At 37.7% G+C, this 12892-nt stretch overlaps 1 protein-coding gene across 1 annotated transcript in view; it reads left to right on the forward strand.

Annotated features, from left to right (window-relative positions):
- Positions 1–12892, forward strand: part of LOC126248311 (8-oxo-dGDP phosphatase NUDT18) — a 157896-nt gene that overhangs the window by 101973 nt on the left and 43031 nt on the right. The window contains exon 4 of the mRNA XM_049949185.1: positions 3431–3662. Coding sequence (XP_049805142.1) covers positions 3431–3662 — 232 coding nt within the window. The remainder of the gene's footprint in view (positions 1–3430; positions 3663–12892) is intronic.

The following is a 12892-nucleotide window of genomic DNA, read 5'->3' on the forward strand; positions in this document are numbered from 1 at the left end:
AGGGGTAAAATACAGGGAGCGAAAGGCTATTTACAATTTGTACAGAAACCAGATGGCAGTTATAATAGTCAAGGGACATGAAAGGGAAGCAGTGGTTGGGAAGGGAGTGAGACAGGGTTGTAGCCTCTCCCCGATGTTATTCAATCTGTATATTGAGCAAGCAGTAAAGGAAACAAAAGAAAAATTCGCAGTAGGTATTAAAATCCATGGATAAGAAATAAAAATTTTAAGGTTCGCCGATGGCATTCTAATTCTGCCAGAGACAGCAAAGGACTTGGAAGAGCAGTTGAACGGAATGGACAGTGTCTTGAAAGGAGGCTATAAGATGAACATCAACAGAAGCAAAATGAGGATAATGGAATGTAGTCGAATTAAGTTGGCTGATGCTGAGGGAATTAGATTAGGAAATGAGACACTTAAAGTAGTAAAGGAGTTTTGCTATTTGGGGAGCAAAATAACTGATGGTGGTCGAAGTAGAGAGGACATAAAATGTAGACTGGCAATGGCAAGGAAAGCGTTTCTGAAGAAGAGAAATTTGTTAACATCGAGTATAGATTTAAGTGTCAGGAAGTCGTTTCTGGAAGTGTTTGTATGGAGTGTAGCCATGTATGGAAGTGAAACATGGACAATAAATAGTTTGGACAAGATGAGAATAGAAGCTTTCGAAATGTGCTGCTACAGAAGAATGCTGAAGATTAGATGGGTAGATCACATAACTAATGAGGAGGTATTGAATAGGATTGGGGAGAAGAGGAGTTTGTGGTACAACTTGACTAGAAAATGGGATCGGTTTGTAGGACATGTTCTGAGGCATCAAGGGATCACCAATTTAGTATTGGAGGGCAGCGTTGAGGGTAAAAATCGTAGAGGGAGATCAAGAGATGAATACACGAAGCAGATTCAGAAAGATGTAGGTTGCAGTAGGTACTGGGCGATGAAGAAGCTTGCACAGGATAGAGTAGCATGGAGAGCTCCATCAAACCAGTCTCAGGACTGAAGACCACAACGACCTCTCCTTCTGTACATGAAAGTGAGGTAGCTCTGATGCCAAGTTGCTTACTGTAAAAGCTTCGTAGTCATATCACACTTTTCAGATAAAACTTTTTCGTGATGTAATCTAGCTTGGACATGGGTAATTTTTTTTTAACATTCTTTAGAAAATGTTTACAGTATTTTTCTCTTGAGAAAGTTGGAAGGTTAGCATAAATCCTGATGTACTTGGACCTAAATCTCGTATGTTAAGTATTTGGAAGTACATTATATACACTCCTAATCATATTAAAACACCACAAGATATCACTATTTACGCAAAGTGTTTTAAGGTGGTAAGATGTATTGTTTTGTTGATTGCGCTTCTCTGATGATAAATCAAAGTGAGAGAGAAATTGAAGGTTTCAATATTTCATTTGATAGTGGATAGTACTGTAGTGTACCTCTTCATGGGAAGATTTTACATCGAGAACTTTTCAGAGTAATCATTTTGGAACACTTGCTGTTTACAGTTCAGATTGCCAGCCATATGTGCAGGAGATGAAATTCAAGGAACTTTCGATAGAAACATTTAAGAGTAGTATAAACTATTTAAAGCTTATGGAACTTGTATATTCCTTTTATGGATTTCCATCATGCTGGATTAATTACAGGACAGGAACTAGTGTTAATTAGTTCAGTACAGAAACAGTCAAAGTTGCATTATTAACTTTTTATGTAACTGATGACTAGTTTCAGGTTGCCAGATCCCACTTTCAAATCATCCAGGTAGACAAAACAGCATTTTCTCAAATAGCATATAAACCATGTCAAGATTATACGTATTCATGTAACAAAGTCAATTTTAACCATGAACAGTGACAGAACAGACATATAACTCATATATGTTTGTTTTGTCACCCTTCATGGTTGCACTTGACTTTGTGATACGCATATGTATAATCTTGACGTAGTTTATATGCTGTTTTGGAAAATACTGTTTAGTCGGTCTGGTTAATTTGAAAGTGGGTTCTGGTAACACAAAACTAGTCAGTGACAAAATAAAAAGTGACTCTTGCAACTTTGGCTGATTCTATATCAAATTGTGCATTCCTTACTCAAGGAGGAAAGGTGGATTTGTTGGAGAAGGTCACTAAGCACCCAGGTTGACAATTCCGAAAGCTAGAAATCTTCCTTTTGATTCATTTACTCTTTACAAGGGAGTAAATAACAAAATTTGCTTTCAGGGTGTAGGTACTATTTAAAAATAATTTATTCAACTGTGGACTCTTGTAATGAAAGGCTTAGAAATGTTACTTCTGTATATTTTTGTGTGATTATTTTGATTCATATTTTTTTCTTTGTGTATCATTGTAAAACAAACAAATCAAAAGTTCTTAAAAAATCAGTATTATTATTAAACATTTGTGAATTTTTTGGTGCTACCCTGAAACATGTTGTTACCTATCTTACATGTTTTATTACAGAAATCTAGGTTATTTACTTTTCCTCAAGTGACTATGCTGTTGACCCAGAATTATGAGAAAAAACATTTGATTCTTGTCACTTAGCATCCAGTATACTCAAGTGTTTTCTGCTCCTATCAAATATGTATCTGTCAGTAGCTGTGATAACTGATATGTTTGACTCGTATTGATAATATAGTGCTTGTAAATATAACATCTTAAATTATGGAAATGAGAAAAGAAAATATGAAGAAAGCCAGATAATTTCAGCTTCATTGTTGGAGTAAAGCTACTTACTTTAGATATTGGAAAACAAATTAACTGCTGACTTAATGCTGATACCATAAATGTGTTTGCTCATCTCATGTCTTTTCAGAAACTAATTACAGATTCAAAGCTAGATAAATTTCCCATATCTTTAGAGATGCAAATAGATAGAAGATCAGTTCAGGCTAATGTGAAAACCTGTGTTTGTGTGCCAAAATATTATGTCAATTTGATTTTAGGATGTGGCTGCAAACCAACAAACATACCACAAATTATGAGAAATCTTGCCAGATCAGCTGACTCTACTGTTTGAATATCAAAAAGTTACTGATATTAGTAGTTACAGTTCAATTGTTGAAGATAATGCCTACCCCTTGACAAATAGTTTTTAATACACTAACTTCCTTAGTTGTAATTGTGTAAGAAATTAGAAAAATATGAAGTGTTCTCTACATTTCTAAATTTAAATAATTAGAATATGATTGAAGAATACCCATAAAACCTGGAAGAGTTTTTTTATGTTGACCAGTAATGCTTTCACTTGTCAGCGAATGTCTCAATGAAGTACGTCTTAGCCATTCTCTTCAGTCCACTCCCATACACAACTAACTCCCCCCCCCCCCCCCCCCCCTCAGTTTCTACTGTAACCTGGGTAGTAACTTTGCCCAGGCATGTCATTATGATGTAACATTTTTTCTTCTGTAAAATATAATTTGCTGTATTTTCAGGTGGTGAACTGAAGACACCAGATAAGTCTGATGATGAATCATTACAGGCCCAGTGGGTGAAAGATGTAGAGAAGCTCTGTCTTCGATCTAGTGACATTGTGCCTATAATTGAGCGAGCAAGAGCATACAACAAAAGTCCACCTGAGCCATGGCATGGTAAAATATTACCAATCATAAAAGGTCATCAGAAATTGTTATTACGTCTCCTGGTCTGCATTAAAAAAAGGAGCAAGTATGCAGGATTTAAGACTTTTTCTTATGCATTTAGCTTATAAAATCTGAATGGAAATGAGTAGCTTATTCAATCAGTAGTGTCATTGTTACTTATTATTCTTTAATTAAATGATTTCTTTATCTGGTATTTGACTGTCTAATATCTTTTTGATATCACGGTCCTTTGTGTGTGCCTTCCGATAACTTATTCTCAACTAGGGTAACTATATCACCACTTGACAGTAGACTGTGTGAATGGCTGAATTGGCAGTTGATATCTTGTTGGAGCCTCTGTACACTGATCCTCAAACAGGGCCACCCGTAGATTTCGTGGGCCCCTAGACAAACTTTTGTGAGTATCCCCAAGCCTTCTCAGCCCATGACAATTCATTATCACAAATACTGATTCTTCTGTACTATGTGAGCAGTAAATACATACTACCTGCACAGTGCACTGTCAACAGTTCATTTAATAATTGAATCTATACAAACATTAGTACACACAATAATAATGTGCAGTGTACTTTGTTAGCTTGATTTAAAATGTCTGGTTGATACTATCAGGGTCAGCTAAACAGTTTCGGGCAAGTGTAGATGGAACATTGAATCTTCTATTCTTGCCGCTGATAAAGTTATCCACTACATCACTGAAGCTCATGTTAGAACGAAGTTCGTGCCTTATTGATATCATAGCCAGATGATTAAATTTCTCTTGGCCTAAAGTGGATCTCAAATGACTTTTTATTAATTCTAATGTACTAAATCCTCTCTCACCTGAAGCAACAGTCAATTTTGGCATAATGAAAATTCTGAGTGCAGTCCTCAACTTACAGATTACATCTAGCAGAGGAAATAGAAGACGTTTGTGTTCTGTTGTTTTTGTCAAATCTGGAGAAGCAGCTACTCTCACTTAATTGAACATTTGTATTTCTTTAATAAGATTATCACTCATATCATCAGGAGAAGTTCTAATTAATTTTTTAAGTGTGTTTATCCTGAGAACGGCTTCAAAAGTTGCACAAATATTTCTCATTTCTTCATACTGAGAATCAATCTGAGAAACAATCTTGTATGTGATTACGTCAGAATCCTCTTTTTGAAATTGTTCTTCAGTTTCCTCTTGGAGTGTGTCAGGCACTCCATTACTACCCAAGCAGATTCGTAAAAGAAAACCTTCCTTCTCCTGTCTCTCATTTTTGAAAAAAACTGCCTTGGTCCCAGTTTTAGTAGCCATTTGTTTTAGCTCTGCTTAAGAATTCAGGCAAGAGAGCTCTTACATCCTTATCTGTGGAAACCATAAGACATTTAAGATTTTTCATTTCAGTATCAAGGAATATATCTTTCAACTGTGGAATCAAACTTCTTACATTCAATGGTCTAAAGTCTCCCCCCAAACATTCAAGAGAATCAGTGTTCCTGATAAATAATTGATCAGTCTGTATGCTTCTGCTGTCCCATCATGAGACAAACTGCACTGTCTCTTTGTGCATTTAAAGCTTCCATTAATTTTGGTAATTTTTCTGCTGTAGGTTTCACTGCCTTAATTCTTGAGCTCCATCTTGTTTCAGACAGCTGATGAAGAGATTGACAGCCAGTGTATTTTAATTGCCTGAAGAAATTATGCAACTGGTTCAAACACATGAAGAATGTGCCTACTATTAAATTACTTCTCCTACCAAGTTCCAATTATGAGTCACACAAGGAGAAAAGGTTGCCAGTGGATAAATGTCTTCAATCTTTGCTTGCACATCTTTTATTTGCCCAGCCATACATGATCCATTATCAAAGCACTGACCATGACTGCATGAATGTCACCAACTCTAAATTATTGGGGAGGGCAAATCAGTAGATAGGGTTTTGATCACAAGGGGTCTAAACAGGAGATCCCTTGAAAAGAGTTGCAAAAAATAAGGACTGAAAACCACCTTTTGGAGCATTCTGAATGCCTCGTGTGATATATTTCGGTGCCACTTAAAACTCCTAAAGCATGCAAATTTCAGCCTGGATTAAAATGTATTTTACCAAGTATAAAAAAAGTTGTATAATATGGTGTTAGGAACATAAGGCGAAATAATCTTGCAAAGTTCACCTTATTGTAATCCACTACATTTCTCCTGTAGCCAAAATTGGATATGAATATTTTAGCAACATTCTTAAGTCTATTTGAACCAACAGCAGCTTGTGCACACTGCAAACTGCTACATGGTTGAGCCTCTGCTGCATCATTATTGAAGACAGATGTTGTAGAGCAGTAAAACTGCAAGTGATTGTCATGTGGGGTTCGATTGTAAGCCATCTGCCTCTGGCCACTCCTCCTACATACCTACAGCAAAACCAAGCATATTCATGCTTATCTACCCCATTCCTTCATCACTAGATTTGGAATACTATCTTTTTAGTGAATAATATAAGGAGATTTGGTTCACTGACACATTAGCAAATCCTACAAACCATTAATTCCTTCTACACAAGAGCTTTTAATATGTGTAATTGTTTAGCTTGGATATGTTCATTCAATTGTATCACTTTTTGTTAACTAAGACTCAAAAATTGAAATTACTTTTCAAAAAATAGTGGGGGAGGTGGGGGGGGGGGGATACCTTCCCCATCCCTCCCTGGCGATGATGGTCATGGATGACAGTACTGTGAATCAACTCAATGCTTGTGAAATACATCTATGATAACGTTACTATCTGCATCACCTGGCTTTTTCTGCAAATCAGAATATTCCAGAAACCTCTCATGAATTTTCCATTTATTTTCCTCTTTGTTAAAAAGGTGTCTTAAAATCAGAATATTCTGTTTGGTCTGAGACACATCTGGAAGAACAACACAGATAAATGAAAAATACAGAGCCTCCTGCCTTAAAGATTTTCTTTAATATATTATACCTTTACAATGATAAAAGTGCGTTCTGTGCTCTCTGAGATAAATAGTGTTTCTTTGTACAGCTTTTAACATAAATGGTATAAAAAGTGGGTCATATTTAGCCAATAACTCAATTAACCCAAGAAGTTACCATTATCTGGCTCGGAATTGGTGGCAACTTCCCCTAAAAGGCAAATTTTGTGAGGCCAAAAATATAGTAACATGTAAAATTCTTTCAGAAATAGTTTCTGGAAAATGCAATGCACACTGCTATGTACTGCACTTTGTTCATAACATCTCTATGCTAAATAATTATTTTTATGCAACAAACTATTCTCATGGTCAGGAATAATAGCGTATAGCTTTTTCCAAGTTATTTTTGTGTAGTCAAATCCTTCATGTAGGTCAGCTAACCTAGATGTAACAGGCTTTTTGGGATCATTCTGAAATAATGAGCATGATCAACATAAGAGTTTTTTATGGTGGTGACTCCTCACAAGCCAATCTTTGTTTTACTTCAAATTAATTGATAGAGCATTGGGAATACAAGTGATGTTTCGTAAGTTTTCTATTCTGTATGACAAAAAACCGTTGAACTGTTCAAACGTCAGTGCTTGAAATGCCCTTTCTAACAATTCTATATTCATCCTGGTTATTAAATGGGTATGGCGATTGCCGAGGTTCACTTGGATTCCAGTCACAGTCACCACATCCATCAGACTCTGACTTCTGTTTGCTTACATCTCCTGCATCAGGGGGCAAAATGCCTACACCAGATGCAGTTAACTTAGGTTTCTACTTTCAACATGTTTCTGTTTCTGCTTCTGCTGATGTTTAAGGATTACTTATATTCAACACTGGATATCTTCTGGCAAAAAGTAGCTACTGATTTTTTTTTTTTTTCTGTAGCCTTTTCACAAATTTTTCATTGAGTTCACTTTTTTCTGACCACTTGTGTGCACCAGATTTGTGTGCATAACATAACATAATGTGACATTATCTTGGAAAGAAATACCTACTAAAATATGTTTACATGGATAAGGAAAGCTTTAAATAACAGTGAAAGCAGTAGAACTAAATGATTTTTAAAGTATTATAACTTGACTCGGCTTTAAAATAATTTTGAAAGAATTGCCTGATAGATTCACGGATACCTGTAGTACCTACACAAGCAAAGAAGTACACAGGGGCCAAGCAGACATACCTCTGCACGAAGTTATGATAGCTGTTGGGAACCTGGGAAGCACATTTGACACTAGTAAAACATTATTTGAGTTCAATCATTTATTCACAATGTTTACAAGTCATCATTCTTCTGCACCAGCCTCAGCTGATACTTCATTCAGCTGTGTGTAGGATTCTAGCTGATGTCTGTCGAGTCAGATGAGCATGTGCATGCACAGGTGAGGTGTTACCAACCTCGGCACCACGTTGAGTTGCTGGCGAGCAGGCATGGCCGTTGCCCAGGACAAAATGGTCTCGTGCTGGCTGCTGAAGTGTTCTCAGTCCCACTCAGAGTGCTGTGATGACCCTTGACTCATCAGCAGTGTACCTGTTGTTGGTAGTTGTGTGGTTGGTTGACCTCCTCCCTACTGATCTGATAGGTTTCAGCACCCAGAGGTGCCTGGATGTAGAACAGGAATATGGACCCCAAGATGTCCTGTTGGTGGCCTCCACGTTGAAGTTCAGTACTGGCAGCACTCTGTGATGTGGTGTTGACAGTAGACAGCTAGTTTCTCTGTCAGTAGATGGTAGGTGGCGAGCAGCAGGAAGTTCATCAGGTGAAGTCCATCATCTTGAGTACATCTGTGGCTAGTTAATAGACTGTGCAGGAGCTAATGAATGTGCGTGTCTCACTTCCTTTGGTTTTCTGTCACAGTCTTCTTTATGTTGAGTTTGTATAATCACTAGGCACATGGTGTTGTAATGTGTCAAGGGCTTCACCCACTTGTGACATACTGGCTCACCTCCTGCTTCCACCTCGGTCTCTGGGATGACTTGATTTTGCCTGTGGCAGTGTAAGAGTTTGAATAAAAATTTCTAATTCCGTAACCTTTACTATTCTGTGCCATAACAGAAGCATAATTTTCATGAAAACAACAACTTGCATGCTGCTGTCGCTTCTAACATTTAATGATTGAATGAAAGTAAACACAACACTCAAATTTGAAACACACCATATGTAAAACATTAGGATACTGAAAATAGAGTCAAATGTGAAAATTATGGTCTTCAGTATTGCCACCAACACCACTGTTCTGAAAATGGGAAATTAGCAATGCTAGAGTCCCCAAATTCCTATATAAATGCTACTCTTCTCACAAAAGGGATTTTAGAAATTTGCTCAATCTGTATTTAAACATATTTAATCTCTAGGAAAGTTATGAGTTTGTCACTAACAAATGTGCCAAACACTGGATGTTGGGATTTATCATGTGATTTGGCGATAGTGGTGTTCAGTCATTGCTGCAGTCGATTATCAATGTGTGTTGTTGTTGTTGTTGTTGTTGTGGTCTTCAGTCCTGAGACTGGTTTGATGCAACTCTCCATGCTACTCTATCCTGTGCAAGCTTCTTCATATCCCAGTACTTACTGCAACCTACATCCTTTTGAATCTGCTTAGCGTATTCATCTCTTGGTCTCCCTCTACGATTTTTACCCTCCACGCTGCCCTCCAATGCTAAATTTGTGATCCCTTGATGCCTCAAAACATGTCCTACCAACCAGTCCCTTCTTTTTGTCAAGTTGTGCCACAAAATCCTCTTCTCCCCAATTCTATTCAATACCTCCTCATTAGTTATGTGATCTACCCATCTAATCTTCAACATTCTTCTGTAGCACCACATTTCGAAAGCTTCTATTCTCTTCTTGTCCAAACTATTTATCGTCCATGTTTCACTTCCATACATGGCTACACTCCATAAAAATACTTTCAGAAACGACTTCCTGACACTTAAATCTATACTCGATGTTAACAAATTTCTCTTCTTCAGAAACTCTTTCCTTCCCATTGCCAGTCTACATTTTATATCCTCTCTACTTCGACCATCATCAGTTATTTTACTCCCTAAATAGCAAAACTCCTTTACTACTTTAAGTGTCTCATTTCCTAATCTAATTCCCTCAGCATCACCTGATTTAATTTGACTACATTCCATTATCCTCGTTTTGCTTTTGTTGATGTTCATCTTATATCCTCCTTTTAAGACACTGTCCATTCTGTTCAACTGCTCTTCCAAGTCCTTTGCTGTCTCTGACAGAATTCCAATGTCATCAGCGAACCTCAAAGTTTTTATTTCTTCTCCATGAATTTTAATACCTACTCCGAATTTTTCTTTTGTTTCCTTTACTGCTTGCTCAATATACAGATTGAATAACATCGGGGAGAGGCTACAACCCTGTCTCACTCCCTTCCCAACCACTGCTTCCCTTTCATGCCCCTCCACTCTTATAACTGCCATCTGTTTTCTGTACAAATTGTAAATAGCCTTTCACTCCCTGTATTTTACCCCTGCCACCTTCAGAATTTGAAAGAGAGTATTCCAGTTAACATTGTCAAAAGCTTTCTGTAAGTCTACAAATGCTAGAAACGTAGGTTTGCCTTTTCTTAATATTTCTTCTAAGATAAGTCGTAAGGTTAGTATTGCCTCACGTGTTCCAACATTTCTACGGAATCCAAACTGATCTTCCCCCAGGTCCGCTTGTACCAGTTTTTCCATTTGTCTGTAAAGAATTCGCGTTAGTATTTGGCAACTGTGATTTATTAAACTGATAGTTCGGTAATTTTCACATCTGTCAACACCTGCTTTCTTTGGGATTGGAATTATTATATTCTTCTTGAAGTCTGAGGGTATTTCGCCTGTCTCATACATCTTGCTCACCAGATGGTAGAGTTTTGTCAGGACTGTCTCTCCCAAGGCTGTTAGTAGTTCTAATGGAATGTTGTCTACTCCTGGGGCCTTGTTTCGACTCAGGTCTTTCAGTGCTCTGTCAAACTCTTCACGCAGTATCTTATCTCCCATTTCGTCTTCATCTATATCCTCTTCCATTTCCATAATATTGTCCTCAAGTACATCGCCCTTGTATAAACCCTCTATATACTCCTTCCACCTTTCTGCCTTCCCTTCTTTGCTTAGAACTGGGTTGCCATCTGAGCTCTTGATATTCATACAAGTGGTTCTCTTCTCTCCAAAGGTCTCTTTAATTTTCCTGTAGGCAGTATCTATCTTACCCCTCGTGAGATAAGCCTCTACATCCTTACATTTGTCTTCTAACCATCCCTGCTTAGCCATTTTGCACTTCCTGTCGATCTCATTTTTTAGACGTTTGTATTCCTTTTTCCCTGCTTCATTTACTGCATTTTTATATTTTCTCCTTTCATCAATTAAATTCAGTATTTCTTCTGTTACCCAAGGATTTCTATTAGCCCTTGTCTTTTTACCTACTTGATCGTCTGCTGCCTTCACTACTTCAACCCTCAGAGCTACCCATTCTTCTTCTACTGTATTTATTTCCCCCATTCCTGTCAATTGTTCCCTTATGCTCTCCCTGAAACTCTGTACAACCTCTGGTTTAGTCAGTTTATCCAGGTCACATCTCCTTAAATTAGCACCTTTTTGTAGTTTCTTCAGTTTTAATCTACAGTTCATAACCAATAGATTGTGGTCAGAGTCCACATCTGCCCCTGGAAATGTCTTACAATTTAAGACCTGGTTCCTAAATCTCTGTCTTACCATTATATAATCTATCTGATACCTTTTAGTATCTCCAGGATTCTTCCATGTATACAACCTTCTTTTATGATTCTTGGACCAAGTGTTAGCTATGATTAAGTTATGCTCTGTGCAAAATTCTACGAGACGGCTTCCTCTTTCATTTCTTCCCCCCAATCCATATTCACCTACTATGTTTCCTTCTCTTCCTTTTCCTACTGACGAATTCCAGTCACCCATGACTATTAAATTTTCGTCTCCCTTCACTACCTGAATAATTTCTTTTATCTCATCATACATTTCATCTATTTCTTCATCATCTGCAGAGCTAGTTGGCATATAAACTTGTACTACTGTAGTAGGCGTGCGCTTTGTGTCTATCTTGGCCACAATAATGCATTCATTATGCTGTTTGTAGTAGCTTAACCGCACTCCTATTTTTTTATTCATTATTAAACCTACTCCTGCGTTACCCTTATTTGATTTTGTATTTATAACCCTGTATTCACCTGACCAAAAGTCTTGTTCCTCCTGCCACCAAACTTCACTAATTCCCAGTATATCTAACTTTAACCTATCCATTTCCCTATTTAAATTTTCTAACCTACCTGCCCGATTAAGGGATCTGACATTCCACGCTCCGATCCGTAGAACGCCAGTTTTCTTTCTCCTGATAACGACGTCCTCTTGAGTAGTCCCCACCCAGAGATCCGAATGGGGGACTATTTTACCTCCGGAATATTTTACCCAAGAGGACGTCGTCGTCATTTAATCATACAGTAAAGCTGCATGCCCTCGGGAAAAATTACGGCTGTAGTTTCCCCTTGCTTTCAGCCATTTGCAGTACCAGCACAGCAAGGCTGTTTTGGTTAGTGTTACAAGGCCAGATCAGTCAATGTGTGTTGTAAAATTGAATTTGATAGTTACAAGGCTATATAGCTTGTCCAACTTTTCTTGAGTCATGTTGGAAGCTAGTTCAGGGAATAAAAGGATATGCACTATGGTGGCTGAAGCATGAGGAATGTTGTGGTGAGAACGTCTCTGGCAGTGACAATATTTGCAGCTTGCACTACATTCTGAACACTCGCCATATAGGAAATGACTTGTGGAAGTAACAAGCTTTTATGAAAGCATAATTCATGTTCACATTTGGTGCCTATTTGTAGCAATGAAAGTGATTTGAAATTAAATTAAGGTCATAGCTGAAGGCCCAACAATAAGCAGAGTATTCCATAATAGCTACTGCAGTGCTGCTTAGTGTCAGTTTGCATAGATTGGCAGCACTGAAAAGCACAGTGGGAAGTGTTACAAAAACTTGCGGATTTTGTTGATGAGTGCCAAGCAGTACCAGGTGGCATTGCCTAAAGCAAAGTTTGACAAACTAGAAAATCTTCTTGTGGCACCAGTTTACTTTGTAATTTGTTAATTAACAAAAGCATCACTAGCAACATTGACCACATGTGCTTGTACAATCACCTAGCACAGACAGTTCAGCAAAAATTTCCATCCTGAAAAAATTCATAATTAAATAAAGAACAGAAATATGCATAGACACATGATTTCTTGCCATGGGCCCTTGAAAAGCCCAGGCCCCCAACATTTTTCAGGGTTGCCCCCTTATGGGCTGCCCTGCCTCAAATACAATAATTACCTCATGTTCTGCATCTGG

Source organism: Schistocerca nitens, chromosome 3 (genome assembly GCF_023898315.1).
Source record: "Schistocerca nitens isolate TAMUIC-IGC-003100 chromosome 3, iqSchNite1.1, whole genome shotgun sequence".
NCBI lineage: Eukaryota > Metazoa > Arthropoda > Insecta > Orthoptera > Acrididae > Schistocerca > Schistocerca nitens.